Source organism: Nicotiana attenuata, unplaced genomic scaffold (genome assembly GCF_001879085.1).
Source record: "Nicotiana attenuata strain UT unplaced genomic scaffold, NIATTr2, whole genome shotgun sequence".
NCBI classification, from domain to species: Eukaryota; Viridiplantae; Streptophyta; class Magnoliopsida; order Solanales; family Solanaceae; genus Nicotiana; species Nicotiana attenuata.
In genome coordinates this window covers 3,040-18,962 of record NW_017672427.1, presented here as the reverse complement: position 1 = coordinate 18,962, position 15,923 = coordinate 3,040, and the positions used below count along the sequence as shown (strand labels likewise).

General features: G+C 40.7%; 1 protein-coding gene across 1 annotated transcript; it reads right to left on the bottom strand.

Moving 5' to 3' along the window:
• Positions 1-14,591: 14,591 nt before the first annotated feature.
• On the bottom strand, positions 14,592-15,415 carry LOC109213155 (dirigent protein 21-like). Its single transcript, XM_019376912.1, has one exon. It carries the CDS (start codon positions 15,395-15,397, stop codon positions 14,765-14,767), a length of 633 nt encoding a protein of 210 aa, XP_019232457.1. The 5' UTR covers positions 15,398-15,415; the 3' UTR covers positions 14,592-14,764.
• Positions 15,416-15,923: the final 508 nt, after the last annotated feature.

Sequence of the window (15,923 nt, the reverse complement as noted above, 5' to 3'; positions counted from 1 at the left end):
ATGCTAGAAAAAAACTATAAAATCAAAATATGTGTACTTCACTTCAAAGTTACACCATTATCGTCGGAAACTAAAATTTTCACCATCCAAGACAATTTTAATGATGCTATGTAGTCGGATTGTTTTACTTTATTAGAGAATCTTTAACATGTTTTCCTTTCCGTACAATATTCTTATTAATTCCTAAGTTTTAGGACTTGATACATACTTCAAATAACGAATGATTTAATAAATAAATTGCTAAATATTAGAAAAGTAACTTAAATTACTATTTTATTCGATGTATAATCTATTTTTAAAAGGTAAAAAAGGCGAACAACATTTCGCTAAGGGCCTTCGTACTTTTAATATAGTATAGATAGATTGTACCTTATAATAAAATCTTTATGAAATTAAAGAAAATGAATTATACAATCGTTAAATAACTTGACTGAATGCATAACCTTTTTTTAATCGTATGTTGTTAATTATACACATAAGAAAACTCAAATGTAATGCATAATTTGAATACTTAGAAATTTGTGAGCTCTTATGAGCCACATAATGGAACAAACTAAAATTCGAACAGCACAACTCACAACCAATAAACTCGATAGTTATATTCCTCAACAAAAATTACAAGGAACTGAATGCTTGAAAGGGAAATTACTGGAAATTGACATAGAAGAAGGAGATGAGAAACTAGAAGAAGGGGATGAGAATTACAGACTTCACATAACAAAATTGCCTGCCTAATACACTATTCTTTCTGTTATTTATACTAACTTTGCACCGGTCCTCTTCACGCTTTCCCCCCTTGCCTTGCACCACAAAATTCGCTAACTTCTTTGAAGGCTGCCTCACGCGTTTGCTTCTCCTCAAAACAGACTGATGTGGAATCACGCGGGCCTCTGCTGAGTCAGCATCCACGCCAGCATCCACGCCAGCATCTACGTTGGTTGTATCATTCATAACAATACTCCCCTCCTGGAAAAGAACCTTGTCCTCAAGGTTCTGTGACGAGGACTCAGCTGGTTGAGCAAAATCAGACAAGTCTATGGGCGTAATCTGAGACTCAGGTGTGCCAATGCAGCGTTTGAGCATTGAGACATGGAACACGGGGTGTATACGGGCAGCGTCAGGAAGATGGAGCTTATAGGCCACCTCGCCAATGCGTTTGACCACTCTGAAGGGACCAAAATAGCGACGGCCTAGCTTTGGATGTTGGTGATTGCGCACAGTATTTTGGCGATATGGTTTGAGTTTGACAAAGACCCAATCATCAGGAACAAAGGTGAGTTCCGTGCGATGTTTGTCAGCCACCTTCTTCATACGAATTTGAGCCTTCATCAGATTATGCTTGAGAAGTTCAATGACCTCATCTCGGTCAACCATGCACGCCTCAACTAAATCATTAGTACTGCTCCCCAAAATATATCTTGCAATCGTAGGTGGTTTCCTGCCATAGAGGGCCTGGAATGGCGTCATACCAGCTGAAGACTGAAGAGAAGTGTTGTACCAATACTCGGCCCACGGGAGCATGGCCACCCACTGATGAGGAGCATCAGCTATGAAGCATCGTAGGTACTGCTCGACGCACTTGTTCAATGCCTCCGACTGCCCATCAGTCTGAGGGTGATAAGCCGTACTCATAGCAAGTGTTGTGCCCTGCTGCCTGTTAAGTTCCTTCCAGAATGAGTGAAGGAAGCGTGGATCTCGATCAGAAATAATTGTTCTAGGTGGTCCATGAAGGCGGATGACATCCACAATAAAGGCGTGTGCGACTGTATGAGTTGAAAATGTGGAACTTAGAGGAATGAAATGGCCATACTTCGTCAACCTATCCACCACAGTCATGATGGTGGACTTCCCCTTCACATGCGGAAGGCAGGTAATAAAATCCATGGCTATGTCCTCAAAGGCCAAGTCCGGAATGGGAAGAGGCTGCAATAGGCCTGCTGGTGAGTGTGTGGTGTCCTTCATGTGCTGGCAAACCTGACAAGCAGCAACAAAACTGTGTACATCCTTGCGCATTTGTTTCCAGAAGAAGTTTGACGCTACACGATGGTATGTCCGGGCGATGCCGGCATGTCCCCCAAGTGCAGTGTTGTGGAACTCAGCCAACAGAACTTGGCGTAGTGGAGAAGCAGAAGGTATCACTATTCTGCCTCGGTAGAACAAGATGCCATCACGAAAAGCATATCCATCAAGTGTCTCAGGTTGCTCTGCCAGTCCCTTTTGCAAGTGTAGTAGCTCAGGATCACTTCTATTCAAGGTCCGTAGTTCATGCTCAAGTTCATAACGTTGGGACGAGATAATGAATAGAGCAGCCTCTGGTGCGCGAGATAAAGAATCTGCAGCCTGGTTCAGTCGTCCAGGGCGATAAACAATCTGAAAATCATACCCCACTAACTTTGTAAGCCACTTCTGCTGCTCCGGGGTTTGAATGGTTTGATTAGTCAGGCTCCGCAAGGACTGCTGATCGGTATAAATGGTGAACCTCCTACCAAGCAAGTATTGTCGCCATTTTCCTACTGCTTGTGTAATGGCATACATTTCGCGATGATAAGTGGAGGCTCCTTGCATTAGAGTGCTCAATTTCTGACTAAAATAAGCGATGGGGTGTCCATTTTGTGACAAGACAGCCCCTATGCCTTGGCCCGAAGCATCTGTTTCTAGCTCAAATTCCTTGGAGAAATCCGGCAAGGTCAGTACTGGCGTGGCACTAAGTTTGGCCTTTAATGTTTCAAAAGCAGTTTGCACGGAGGGACTCCACACAAATGCATCCTTCCTTAATAAATCTGTTAGTGGCCCTGCTATAGCAGCATAGTGATGGATAAAGCGCCTGTAATACCCCGCAAGACCAAGGAAACTGCGCACCTCCTTGACATTCTTGGGCACGGGCCACTGCTGAATAATGATTATCTTATTGGGATCTACACCCAGTCCCCTACTAGACAGAATATGCCCTAGATATTCCACTGTGGTCTGTCCGAACATACACTTAGCTCGCTTGGCAACCAATTGGTGTAGACGGAGCAAGGATAAAACTGAACGCAGATGTTCCAAATGAGCCTCCCACGATGGACTGTAGATCAAGATGTCGTCGAAAAAGACTAGGACAAATTTGCGGAGGTGCGGACGAAAGATTTCATTCATCGTAGCTTGGAAAGTGGAGGGTGCATTAGAAAGGCCAAAAGGCATTACTAAGAACTCGTAGTGGCCTTCATGTGTGCGAAAAGCAGTCTTGGCCACATCTTCCGGTCGTACCCTGATCTGGTGATACCCAGATAGCAGATCCAGCTTGGAAAAATAGACCGCGCCATTCAATTCATCAAAAAAGCTCATCAATAGTCGGTATAGGGAACCTATCCCTTACAGTTACTGCATTAAGAGCTCGATAATCGACACAAAATCTCCAGGTGCCATCCTTCTTGCGTACTAGGAGAACTGGAGAAGAGAAAGGACTGGTACTCGCCCTTATTACTCCATCTTTGAGCATATCCGATACAAATTGTTCCATAACATGTTTCTGAAAGTATGGATACCTATATGGTTTAACATTTATCGGACCAGCCCCAGGATCCAAGTGTATCGCATGGTCCTGTGGCCTGCTAGGAGGCAACCCATGAGGCTTCTGGAAGACATCACAAAATGAATCTAAGAGCTGGTGCAGTTTAGGGACAGATTTGCTGGTGGCGGTGCTGGTGGAATTTGATTAATAGTGGAAGTAAGAACATCTGATGGTACAACTTGTAAACAAAAATATGAGGAAATGACATCTGTAGCTGTGTACCATCTCAAGCTATGCAATTGGACTGGTTGTGCTTCCACTGGCTCCTCACCCTTCCAACTGATAACGGCTCATTGAGCGTGAATTCAAATAGACGATCAGCATAGTCAGTCACCACCCACCCCAAGGTAGCTAGCCAAGAAACACCGAGGACCACGTCTGCTCCATGAACGGCCAGCAAATACAAGTCCAAGACGAGAACACTTCCTTGAACAGACAATGATACTTGGCGTGCAACGCTATTGCAGGGCAGTCGCTGGCCGCTTCCCACCACCACCGAGAAGGTGGGTACCTCGGTGATCGGTAACTGTAGGAATTTTGCGGCCCTTGCTTGAACAAAATTATAGGTGCTGCCACCATCGACTAACACCTTGACTGCTGATCCATTCACCTGTCCGGTAAAACGGAGAGTGGTACCCGAACTACCACCGGCGAGAGCATGGTAAGAAATAGCAGAATGCTCCTGTACCTCCAAACATTGCAGCTCCTCGGCCAAAATATCATCGGAAACAAAGGTTTCTAGCATCGTTGGGTCAATATCGGATCCATCAGTGAGAAGCATCAATTGGGGATGAACCTTGCACTTGTGGCCAGCAGTATACTTCTCATCACAATTGTAGCACAGACCCCGCTCACGTTGGCTCTGGAGTTCAGCATGAGTCAATCGTTTTAGGGGTGGCCGGTTGGGTGTTTGAGGGGTCAAAATGGTGGACACATGAGTCGTGGGTGTTCTGTGAAATGATGACAGGCTAGGGTTCGGTAATAATGGGGGTGTTTTGTTAGCAAACGCGGGTCGGGACGGTCCTTTTTCACTAAGAATTCGCTGCTCATAGATGTGGGCTAAATTTAATGCATCCTCATACGTAGTGGGCCGATGGGCTAAAACCGAGTTCTTAATGTCATCACGCAGCCCAGAGATAAACAGACGGACCATGAGCCTATCAGAGATGTCATCAGTCTCGTTCGCCACCTTCTCAAAACGACTCTGCAACTCCGATACAGTGGTCACTTGTCGGAGCTTAGCCAGCCGTCCCTCAGCCGATTCAAGCCCCTTTGGAAGGAAACGAATGCGTACCTTCTCTGCAAAATGTGCCCATCCCGCTAGTTGCTTATTCCGAAACAACCAGCGGTACCATTCTAAAGCTTCGCCGTCGAGGTGAAACGATGCTATAGTGAGCTTCTCATCTTCCGCAATTCCATAGTGATCAAAATAGCGCTCCGCTTGAAACAACCAGGCTTCCGAATTCTCACCACAAAAGCGGCCGAATTCCACTGGCTTGTGGCGGAGGGTGGTTGTCGCCGGTTCTCGTCCTACCGGCAGTCTGTTACCAATAACCTCCATGAGAAGACCACGAATTTCAGAGAGTTCCTTAAACACTGAGTCCTTGACTTCCTGAACCGAATCATCGACTAGAGCCTTGAGTAACTTTTGGTCCTCCATGAGTGACCTCTCAATGAAAGCACCAATGGAACAAACTAAAATTCGAACAGCACAACTCACAACCAATAAACTCGATAGTTATATTCCTCAACAAAAATTACAAGGAACTGAATGCTTGAAAGGGAAATTACTGGAAATTGACATAGAAGAAGGAGATGAGAAACTAGAAGAAGGGGATGAGAATTACAGACTTCACATAACAAAATTGCCTGCCTAATACACTATTCTTTCTGTTATTTATACTAACTTTGCACCGGTCCTCTTCACGCTTTTCCCCTCTTGCCTTGCACCACAAAATTCGCTAACTTCTTTGAAGGCTGCCTCACGCGTTTGCTTCTCCTCAAAACAGACTGATGTGGAATCACGCGGGCCTCTGCTGAGTCAGCATCCACGCCAGCATCCACGTTGGTTGTATCATTCACAACACATAACCATTATGACAGGCTTATCGTTAGATGCGTCCAAGTATGGCATGATCTGTTCTATAAATTTGTCTCAAAAATTAGTTGAAATAGTTCTCTTTAAATGAAAATAAATAGTAACTTAATCATGAGAAAAGTAATCGTCTTGAAATCTATATATTTATTCCAATAATTGTAGCAATCTTAATCGTGATTTGGAGCTCAAAATTCAAGAAAACACTTGTCTTCCCAACTTGCTTGTGTGATTGCACTACTCCATGACTAACAATCTCTCATGTGACAGCTGTTACATTTTAAAAAAATATAATCATGATCAAGTTGATAAACAAATCAACCAAAATAAAAAGCGAACGTAACAATTACCCAGTTGGTCATTCTCACTACATCAGCTTAGCTTATTAGCTGCTCATAAGGTCGAAGATCTTTTTTTGTTTGGGCTATAAAGATAGTTATATTAGATTATACAGAAAGAGTAGCAGAAGTACAAAGAGGGACTGTTCGAGCAGTAACAGCCTCAGAACAGTCTTTATTGAAAGCAGATAAAACAAAGGGTGAGGGAGACATAAAGCATAGGGGATGCCACGACTGTTGGCCATCAACAAGAGCTAAGGTCATGCCAAACTTTGCCATGGAATCAGCTACAGAATTCGCCTCCCGATAGATATGCCTAAGTTCCACATGTTGCAGTTGTCGCAGTAATGACCTGCAGTCCAAAATAAGGTGTGAGTAGAGAGCATTATCATCTCGAATCATCGAGAGTAGAACCTGCAAGTCAGTTTCAATAATTAATGGATGAAAATTATGAGAGAGAGAAATCTGCAAGCCTAATAGTAATGCCATAAGTTCAGCTTTAATAGCGGTAGAGGAAAGGAGAGGCAAAGCAAGTTCAGCTTTAATAGCGGTAGAGGAAAGGAGAGGCAAAGCGTAACCACAAACCCAACGACCATGAGTACTACGAAATATAGCACCTGCAGGCGCGTGATTGTTAAGACTATGGAATGAGCCATCAGTTTAAGCTTAAAAGGAGTAGTGAGGGGGGAGGGGGGTTACTAGGGGTGTTAATGGTTCGGTTCGGCCGGTTATTTTATAAAATTTGTATCATACCAATTTTTCGGTTATTCTATTATGCATAACCAAAATTAGACTTTTCGAAACCGTCCCAATCATGTCGGTTTCACTTCGGTATCGGTACGGTTCGGTTAATTTTCGGTATTTTTTTAAATGTCATATAAAATTCACCAGTAAAAGTAGAATGCAATAACATGCGTTCTTTTATAGGACTTAGCAAAACTCTCTAGATATTTTTACGGTTTAAAAGGTGATGAATTAAAAAACATGAAAGATGACTAAAGTACAGATACATCAACTATTCGACAACAATGTAAAAGAAACCAAGTAAAAGCAAAGAAAATATAAATCACACGAGTGGAAAGATATTAACCAAGCTGGGACTCAAGAATAAAGTCTATATTAAATATTAAAAAAGATAAATCTAAATTATATGAAGGGAAACATATTCAATACATTATAGTTTGCTACTCATAATCGCTGGAATACTTTGTGTCTTGCTAATAAAGATACTTGAAATAACTTAGTTTAAGTATAAGTAGGATAATACGTTTTAGGAACTAGTATTTTGAGTTTAATTACTTGTTGGCTTGTAACAGTTTTTATAATTTCAAGGCCCAATGAAAAATTTAATGCTTTATTAGTTTTAAGCTTACTATATAAATATATTTTTCACATGTAAAATTTATTCGGTACGGTTCGGTATTTTTTCGATTTATTTTTATAAAATTAAAAACCTACCCTAATTATCGGTACGGTTATAGATTTATATAAAAACCTACAGTTTCCTTAAAAGAAACCTAAAAATCGGTTCGGTACGGTACAGTTCGGTCGGTTTAGTCGGTTTTCAAATATCCATTGACACCCCTAGGAGTTACCATTTGGTATATTGAGTGTGGGAAGGGGGTGGGGGGAGGGGGCACAGGGGAGAGGTAGAGGAATTCAATGAGATGAAAGCAAATATTGTGCACAAAAAGAAGTGTATGAAGATGATTAAAAACATTGTTGTTGCGAGCTAACCAAATGTGCCAAAGGTAAAAGGGACAAGGGAGGAAGCAGGAACTACAATATCATGATAGATGAATGATAGGAGGTTGTATGAGGGGACCGGTAGGAGGTTGTATGCCAAACCTTGACCAAATATGGGAATCATTAGGCATTGGAAAAAGATATGATGTATATTTTCAGGTGTGTTAGGACATTGGCGACAATTCGAGTTAGGGATAATATTGTGTCACGACCCAAAATCTAAGTAGTCGTGATGGCACCTAACCTCACCCGCTGAGTAAGACAAATAACAACAATCCGATTCAATAAATATTTAAATGACTCTAATACACTCCCCAAGGACTGGTAGTACAAATCATGAGCTTCTAAGATAAGAATTTATAAAGTTGGTGTGAAATAAAAATACATCATTTGTTTGAACATACATGAACATATTAAAATTTCTGAAGCTACCAAGAACAAGAGGCAACTGTGACTGGATCGCAGGTACATCTTCAATGCTAGCTTCCGCCATGTACAGCAACATCAACATCCAAAAATCTGCATGCAAGGTGCAGAAGTGTAGTATGAGTACAACCGATCCCATGTACTCAATAGGTAACAGACCTAACCTTAGGTTGAAAGTAGTGACGAGCTTATACCAAGGTCAGAGTCCACACCAATAACCAATAACTTCTCATAACACTACGATTAAAGTAGCACAAGTAATAATTCAATTATATACAGTTCCGAAAAATAAATATTTTGTTTTCAAGTATAAAGTAAGACTCAAATCTTTTGCCGAAAACACCAAAAATATGATTAAGTCTGAAATCTATGATTTTTATCAAAAACTTTAATAACAGGTACGAAATTTCATTATCATATAGCATGAGGAAAAATACTTCTCTATACCTACATACCAAGTACGCATGTCTAATGCAATGCAGCACAGTGATGAACTCATGTACTCACGCTGCCAGAGTACTTGATGTTCTAAACGTCAATACCACACAGGGGGGGGGGGGGGTTGATTTGTGTGGTACTCAATTTTTCGCTTAAACTGCTTCTGGAAGGACCTGGTTCTTCTAGGTGTACTTATTACTACTGTTTGCGGAATTAAAAGTACATAAAATAAAGAACACAGGGATTTTACGTGGAAAACACCTGGCTCAAAAGGTGAAAAAACCACGACCTACTACTCAGTAGGATTTTCCCAAACTTCCACTAAAATCACTGAGCCAAAACTGCATTTACAAAACTCTTTGTAAACCTAAGGATTAACTCTAATCCCGTTGTGGCAACCAGCCTCTAACTGCTGCGACAACTTCAAGTTAACTCTAACTTGAATACTCAAAGTACCTAATACAATTGCTTCTATGAAAGCTGGAAAGGTACAACTTTAAAACACCTACTACAATTGAACTAGAATAAAAGAAAGACACATAAAACTCTTTATGGAGCTGGTTCTTCAATCTGGTTCTTGTAGCTTCTGGTTTGCACACTTGAATCACACATGAACTTCTTGTAAAAAGCCTTGCTATTTTGCTCCCAATTCACGTTTGATTTCTGTGTTTTTGTGCAACACTTTAATGTGAGAACATCCTGCAATTTATAGAGTTAGTAGATGAAGAAATAACTAGAGTTCTGATGCAACTCTTCCTTGGTGGAAGAGTTCTAGTTGATTTCAACTTCTAACTCCTTCCCTATCTTGGGTTGTGTTCTCTTTGATTAAGGACTCCTTCTCCTTATCAATTATGCAACCTTTTCGATCAGGAGATATTAAATACACCAAGTTAAGCTTATCTCCTTCACGTGCATCCCACATACTTGAATCTGCCCATTTTTGTGAACCTGAGGGATGGACCACTGGATGGACCTGGTTCATGTCTGAGTTCCTTTGTCAGTCTTCAAAACTAACCTTTACTTGGGCCAACAGTACTCAATCTCACTGTCTCGCTTTTCCACTCATCATGTTCAATGTTCAGCACACTCAGTCACTCGGCACTGTACGAGGCAGATCCAACCCAAATATAAATATCAACTGCGCTCACTGTAGGGGTGCAGACTCCGAAGGATCTCCTTCATCCCAAGCGCTATAATCTGTACGGATAACTCGCGTGTTGCACGTACAACTCACGTGCTATAGTATCAATATCTGGATCCGCACGGACAACTCACGTGCTGCACGGACAACTCACGTGCTATAGTATCAATATCTGGATCCGCACGGACAACTCACGTGCTATAGTATCAATAGCTGGATCCGCACGGACAACTTGCGCGCTGCATAGACAACTCACGTGCTATAATAAGCAGATCTGGGATACTGCGACGTACAGCTCGATCCCATAATTATCCTCACAATCAGGTGATAACTGTGATTTTAACACGTTTTATGCCCATACTTGCCTATGCTTTATGTATGAATAGTCATAAAATAGACCCAGAATGCTTACAAAGTGCGCTTGATTGCAGGTTTGAGCGACAAGATGACAAAAGTCAAAAATCGGCTCGAAACGGAGTGAAACCTGCTCAAGTGTCAAAAATCATTGAATTAGGGAAAAAAGGACCTAGCGCGGACCGCACTGATTTGTTGCGCGGCCGCGCTAGGAGATTCAGAGAACATCCATTTCAGGGGTTTCCATGCGCGGGCACCGCTCTTTTCTACGCGGTCAGCGCTGGTGTCCACGCGGTCAGCGCTGGTGTCCACGCGGTCGCGCTTCATTGTTGTGCGGTCCGCGCCCATTAGCCCGCGCGCCCGCACTACCTCTTTGTGCGGTCCGCGTCCCCAGCTTCAGAAGTGAATGATCGAAGGCCAAGACCCCTACGCGGCCGTGCTGCATTTCTGCGCGGGCCACGCCAGCCCCGCAGGGGTATTTTTGTCCAGTTTTTCTAGCCTAGTATAAATAGAATATTTTATTATTTCTAGGTTAAGTTTTAGATATCGGATAGCAGTAGCACTCGTGATACTCAAGTTTTAGCCTATTTTGGGCATTTTCATCTTGTTTTATCGTGGATTCTTGTAGATTAACATTCTAGTTAATTAATATGTTGATTTTATCTACTACTTCTTCAATTTCTGTTGCTATTGGCTAGCTAAACCCATTAGCTAGGGTTGTGGCTCAACCCTAGTGTGGGTAATTAATGGGTGTGATTGTTTAATGCTTGAATGATGTTGGGTGTTTGATATTTGGGTTAATTTTATGTTTTAACTAGGATTTGGTGGTTGCAAACACTAAGTCTAGCTTAGTGGGTCTTGACTCTTCTTGAGAAAGAGTGTCTATGACTCCAAAATTAACCCAACAAGGAATTGGGATGGACCCATGAGAATGGTAGTCCCAATTAACGGGTAAAATCTCGAGAGAGTAATTACCCAACTTGAACCCTAAGTTGCTTGGCTTGTTAGCCTACCCAATTGGTCTCGAGAGAGTCAATTGGGCAAAATCACTCTTTCTACCGAGAGGTGTGAGAGTGAGTGCAATCGTGCAACGGTTATAGCATAAGCCCCATAATCATCATTCTTGTATTAGAAATCTCTACCCGTTAGTTGACCACCAAGGAAAATTCCACGACCTTAGTGCCTTTCTCTATCTTGCATACAACCTAGAATTAATATCTTAGCATAATTTAGTTATACTTAGTAGTTGTTAAATTGTAGTTGATAATCATAAAAGCCCAAAAATGATAGAAGATCAATTAGAAGCAAACACGCATTTCTAGGCTAAGCAAATATCCAACTCCCTTTCTAGCTCCCTGTGGAAATTGACCCTGATACCACTATTGGGTAAAAGTATTAGCGCCCACTCTTCCTAAGGTTGAGTCCGCTGCGCGATTCATCAGGCCCTCGGCCTCACTCGGTCATCAATCTCTTCAGTCTCTCGGGCTCACAATGTCAGGAAAATCAGCCCAAAAACGATTGATATGATGTATCAATAAATAGTAATACAGACTTAACATTTGTAGAGCCAATATTGCGTGGGGCGCTGCCTGTGGCGTTGTTTCCAGAATCTCAAGAAAAATCCAGCGCGATGCTGCAACGAAAATCTTTTCCGATACAGAAATGGGCATAACTCTCTCATACGATGTCTGAATTTGATGATTCTTTTTGCTATGGCTCCGTAATATCAATACGGATCTAGTGATTCAATAAACACTGAATTTGGAGCTCATTTGCTTAATGTGATACCACTTATGCTTGAAAAACGACATCAAAATATTCTAGAAATATCCAAATTAAATTTCGGGCATATGCCCGAGTCCAAATTACCATCCGGACCTAACAGAATCATTAAAAACTCCGGTCCGAGGTCAAATACAAAAATTTAAACTTGGTCAACTTTTACAACTAAAGGCTTCCAACATGAAATTTATTATTTCGAACTAATCCCGAAACACGTGAAAACCAAAGCCGAAAATACACACTAGTCATAATATATCATGTGAAGCTACTCAAACTTTAAATAGTTGAACGGAATATAAATACTTAAAACGACAAGTCGGGTCGTTACATATTGAGAGAAGCAAGATAAGAGGTAGTAGGTTATTTATTAAGCAGAAGTAGCCAAAGAAAGGTTTTTGATTTAATTTGGGATATGTAGGTGTCATATCCATTGGATGCCAGGATATTCAGGAGAGGTGGAAGAACATGAGCGAAGGTAAAGATGATAAGTAAATTAGTGGAGAATAGGCCGGTGGAAGTAAGGTTCCAGCAGAAAGTATCAGTTCGTGGAAAAGAAGGATTAAAATAAGTATTATGAATGAGTCGCGAAATGTGTAGGGGGAAATCAAAAGAGGTAGCGGAATAAGGTCCCATGTCGCATGAGAAATAATATGATCCACTGTGAAAGTAGATTCAATTTGAGTGGTGGGAGTGGGGGGGGGGGGGGCGGGCTCGATAAGGCTTCAGAGATAGTATTATTTACAAGCCAATTATCATGCCAAAGATCTGTATTAGTGCCCTGACCAGGGTTTGAAAAATTATAGCCCTTAACAACACTTTTCCTGATAAAGGAGATTCCCTGCTTAGGGATTAGATCACGGTTGGGGAAGTGATATTTAGCTCGAGGAATTTTAGCCCAGAGATGATTGGCGTTGCATCGATATCTCCAAGTTAAGCCAGACAGGTGAGCAATATTTTTTTCTTTAGTTTTTTGGAGCCCCAACCACCTCATTGGCGAGGTAGAGTAACAATATGCCAATTAACCAGGTGAAGCTTTTTCTGGGTAGTAGTAGAACCCCAAAGGAACTTACGTTGAATCCTATCAATGTTACGAATGATTTTAGGAGGTAATAGATTGTGTTGCATGGTATAGTTGGAAGTGGAGGCCAAAACAGCCTGGATGAGAGTTTTACGGCCAGCCAGAGAAAGGAATTTAGTTTTCCATCCTTGTAAGCGGTTATTCATACGGTCGACTGATAATCAGAGCTCTTGGGTTGGAGATTGGTAATAGGAAGGCCAATATATTTGTCGAGAATGTTGGAAATGCGCATATTAAGTATATAAGAAATTTGATATTTGAGTGGGGTGACCGTATTGGGGGGAAAATAAATGTTGGATTTCAAGTTATTAACCTTTTGACTAGTAAGCATGCTAAATTTTTGGAGAACGTTATTGATAATAGTGCCATTTTTAACATCAGCTTTAGCAAAAAGTATAAGATCATCGGTAAAAAGGAGATGTGAAAGCAGCGGACCATAGCGGGATAGTTTTATTGGATCCCAGGTGTTATCATCAATGGAAAGTTGTATGAGGCGAGAGAAAATTTCCATACAAATAATAAAAAAAATATATAAGGTGATAAGGGATCGCCTTGACGAATGCCCCGTGTTGGGGAGAAAAACGGAGAAGGTTTGTGTTGGGTGTGCGAACAAAGTCCCACATTGGTAGCTGAAAAGATTGGGAGTCTACATATAAGGTGTAGGGATCTCATAATGGTGTGAGGCCTTTTGGGGAAAACCGTGCGTGCTTGGCCCAAAGCGGACAATATCACACCATGTTAAGAGTATCTTTGGGCCATTTTAGCCCAACAACTGGTATCAGAGTCCAGGTTCAACGGAACGAGTGTGGTGATGGCGGAGTGATGGTGCAGGGCGGTGCACACACAAGTAGAAGCTAGTTGCGGGCTTCGGGTGCCATAATACTCTAATAATGTGGGTGACACATAGTGAATCTCGAAAATTGACCCGTGAATCGTGGTAATGGGCACGTGGAACTTAGTTCGAGGGGGAGATTGTTGGGTGTGCGAACAAAGTCCCACATTGGTAACTGAAAAGATTGGGAGTCTACATATAAGGTGTAGGGATCTCTTAATGGTGTGAGGCCTTTTGGGGAAAACCATGCGGGCTTGGCCCAAAAGCGGTCAATATCACACTATGTTAAGAGTGTCTTTGGGCTAGTTTAGCCCAACAATTTTAACAAAATTTCAATAGTCACATCTTGTTTCTGAATGTAATGTGCCTTATAATAAAATTTGTACGAAATTATTGGAAATGAATACAGTCATTAAATAACTTGACTGAACGCATAACTTTTTTTAGTCATAAGTTGTTAATAATTTCTAGACTGTATATCCAATTTGATGATAATCATTCAAACATATTGAAAATATATTGGATGAGTAGTTAGCAACGTAACTACCACATGATCTCATTTGATATATACACAATGGAAAAACATATTGTATGAAAACTAAACTAAACTAAGCGCATCATTAAAATGTATAATTGCTATAACATACTGCTTCAAATCATCTAATTAGTTGCCCGCATGGTTTTTATAATATACCAGCTTTCACTTTCAGATAATAATGACATTTTGACCGCGAGCTAAAAATAATCTTTGCCCTTGCATATATCTCAGTTCGTTGACTATTTATTTAGATTATTTAGTACCTAAACATATCCAAATAATTAAGTTGGATATTTGTACAATTCAAGACATCTTAAAGGTCTTATTTCATTGATCATCAATACACATCCTTATTCTTAAGACAAAAATAGAGAAATAATAGACCTATTAAATACAATAAAATAGGAAATTACAAATGAAAATCAACGCACAAAACTCCAAAATTAATGTGAATAATGTCGGACTATAACATTATACTCAACAACAGCATCCCCACTGGTTAAATTAAACCAAACGGTCTTTGCAGTGGCAATTCCCTGAGCTAGTCGGAAAACACCAGAACCGCCGACGATCGGCATTTCACGGTACTGATTAAACACAGGATTCCGGCCAAGAACACTAAGTGTACTACCATTGTACTTACCAGTTGTGAAAACAAAGTTGAGGTTCATGAGAAGGGCAGCTTCCTTTTGATCAGCTGAACCATAAATTCCTTGGGCTCGGCCCACTATTGTTGAATTGGGCTCTGGCCCAACTGTTAATGGGTCGTCTATCATTGCAACAAACCCAAAAAAAGTTGGAGATTTAGCAGTTGTATTGGATTGGGCTATTTGAATTGCAGTTGGATTCTTCCCACTAACTATGTCGTGGAAATAGAAATGAAATTTGGTTACCTTTTGCTTTGCATGGTGAAGTTTTCCGAACCATTTTTCAACAGCCTTAGGTCCTAAATCAACCCCTTGAGCCATTGGCATGGCTATAATAATGAAGCAAAGAAATAGAACTAGGCTTCTCTTTCCCATTTCTTCTCCCTTAATTTCTCTCCTACCTACTTGGTTAATTGAGAAAGAGTGCATTGTAGATACAAAGATATGACTATATATATATATATATATGTGTGTGTGTGTGTGAGAACAAGGTTGGTTGTCTAAGAAGTTTAAGGGAAAAAAAAAAAATTGTCCCTTTTGGAAGTTGTTAGTTAGTTGACTAATAAATTTCTATTATTACAACTCTCCACGTTGCAGGTGGCTATATATATTCTCACATCGTTTCACGTTCAATATCAATAGTTTGACTTGGAACTATACTTGCACGACTGATCATTACAGCAACATGCCACCTCTCTTACTAAATTACATGTGTGATGTGTTTAAGGAAACTAGTATTATTATTTTTATCAGTATATGTTTATTCTTTCGTAATTTTGATGTATTACTAGGTATCTTGAATTGGGAATGAAATTTTAGATGTTAGTTAAAAGGCAAGCAATTCATCTACCGAAATATATATTAATTTACACAATACGCATATTATTGATTATAACATAAATAATAAAGTTCTAAATTTTACTTTCTGTTATACGTTTCAACCTTTCTCCCATCT

Bases quoted from the DNA above. Each gene is read 5' to 3' on its own strand.
- LOC109213155 (XM_019376912.1), bottom strand. From the start codon at position 15,397: ATGCACTCTTTCTCAATTAACCAAGTAGGTAGGAGAGAAATTAAGGGA.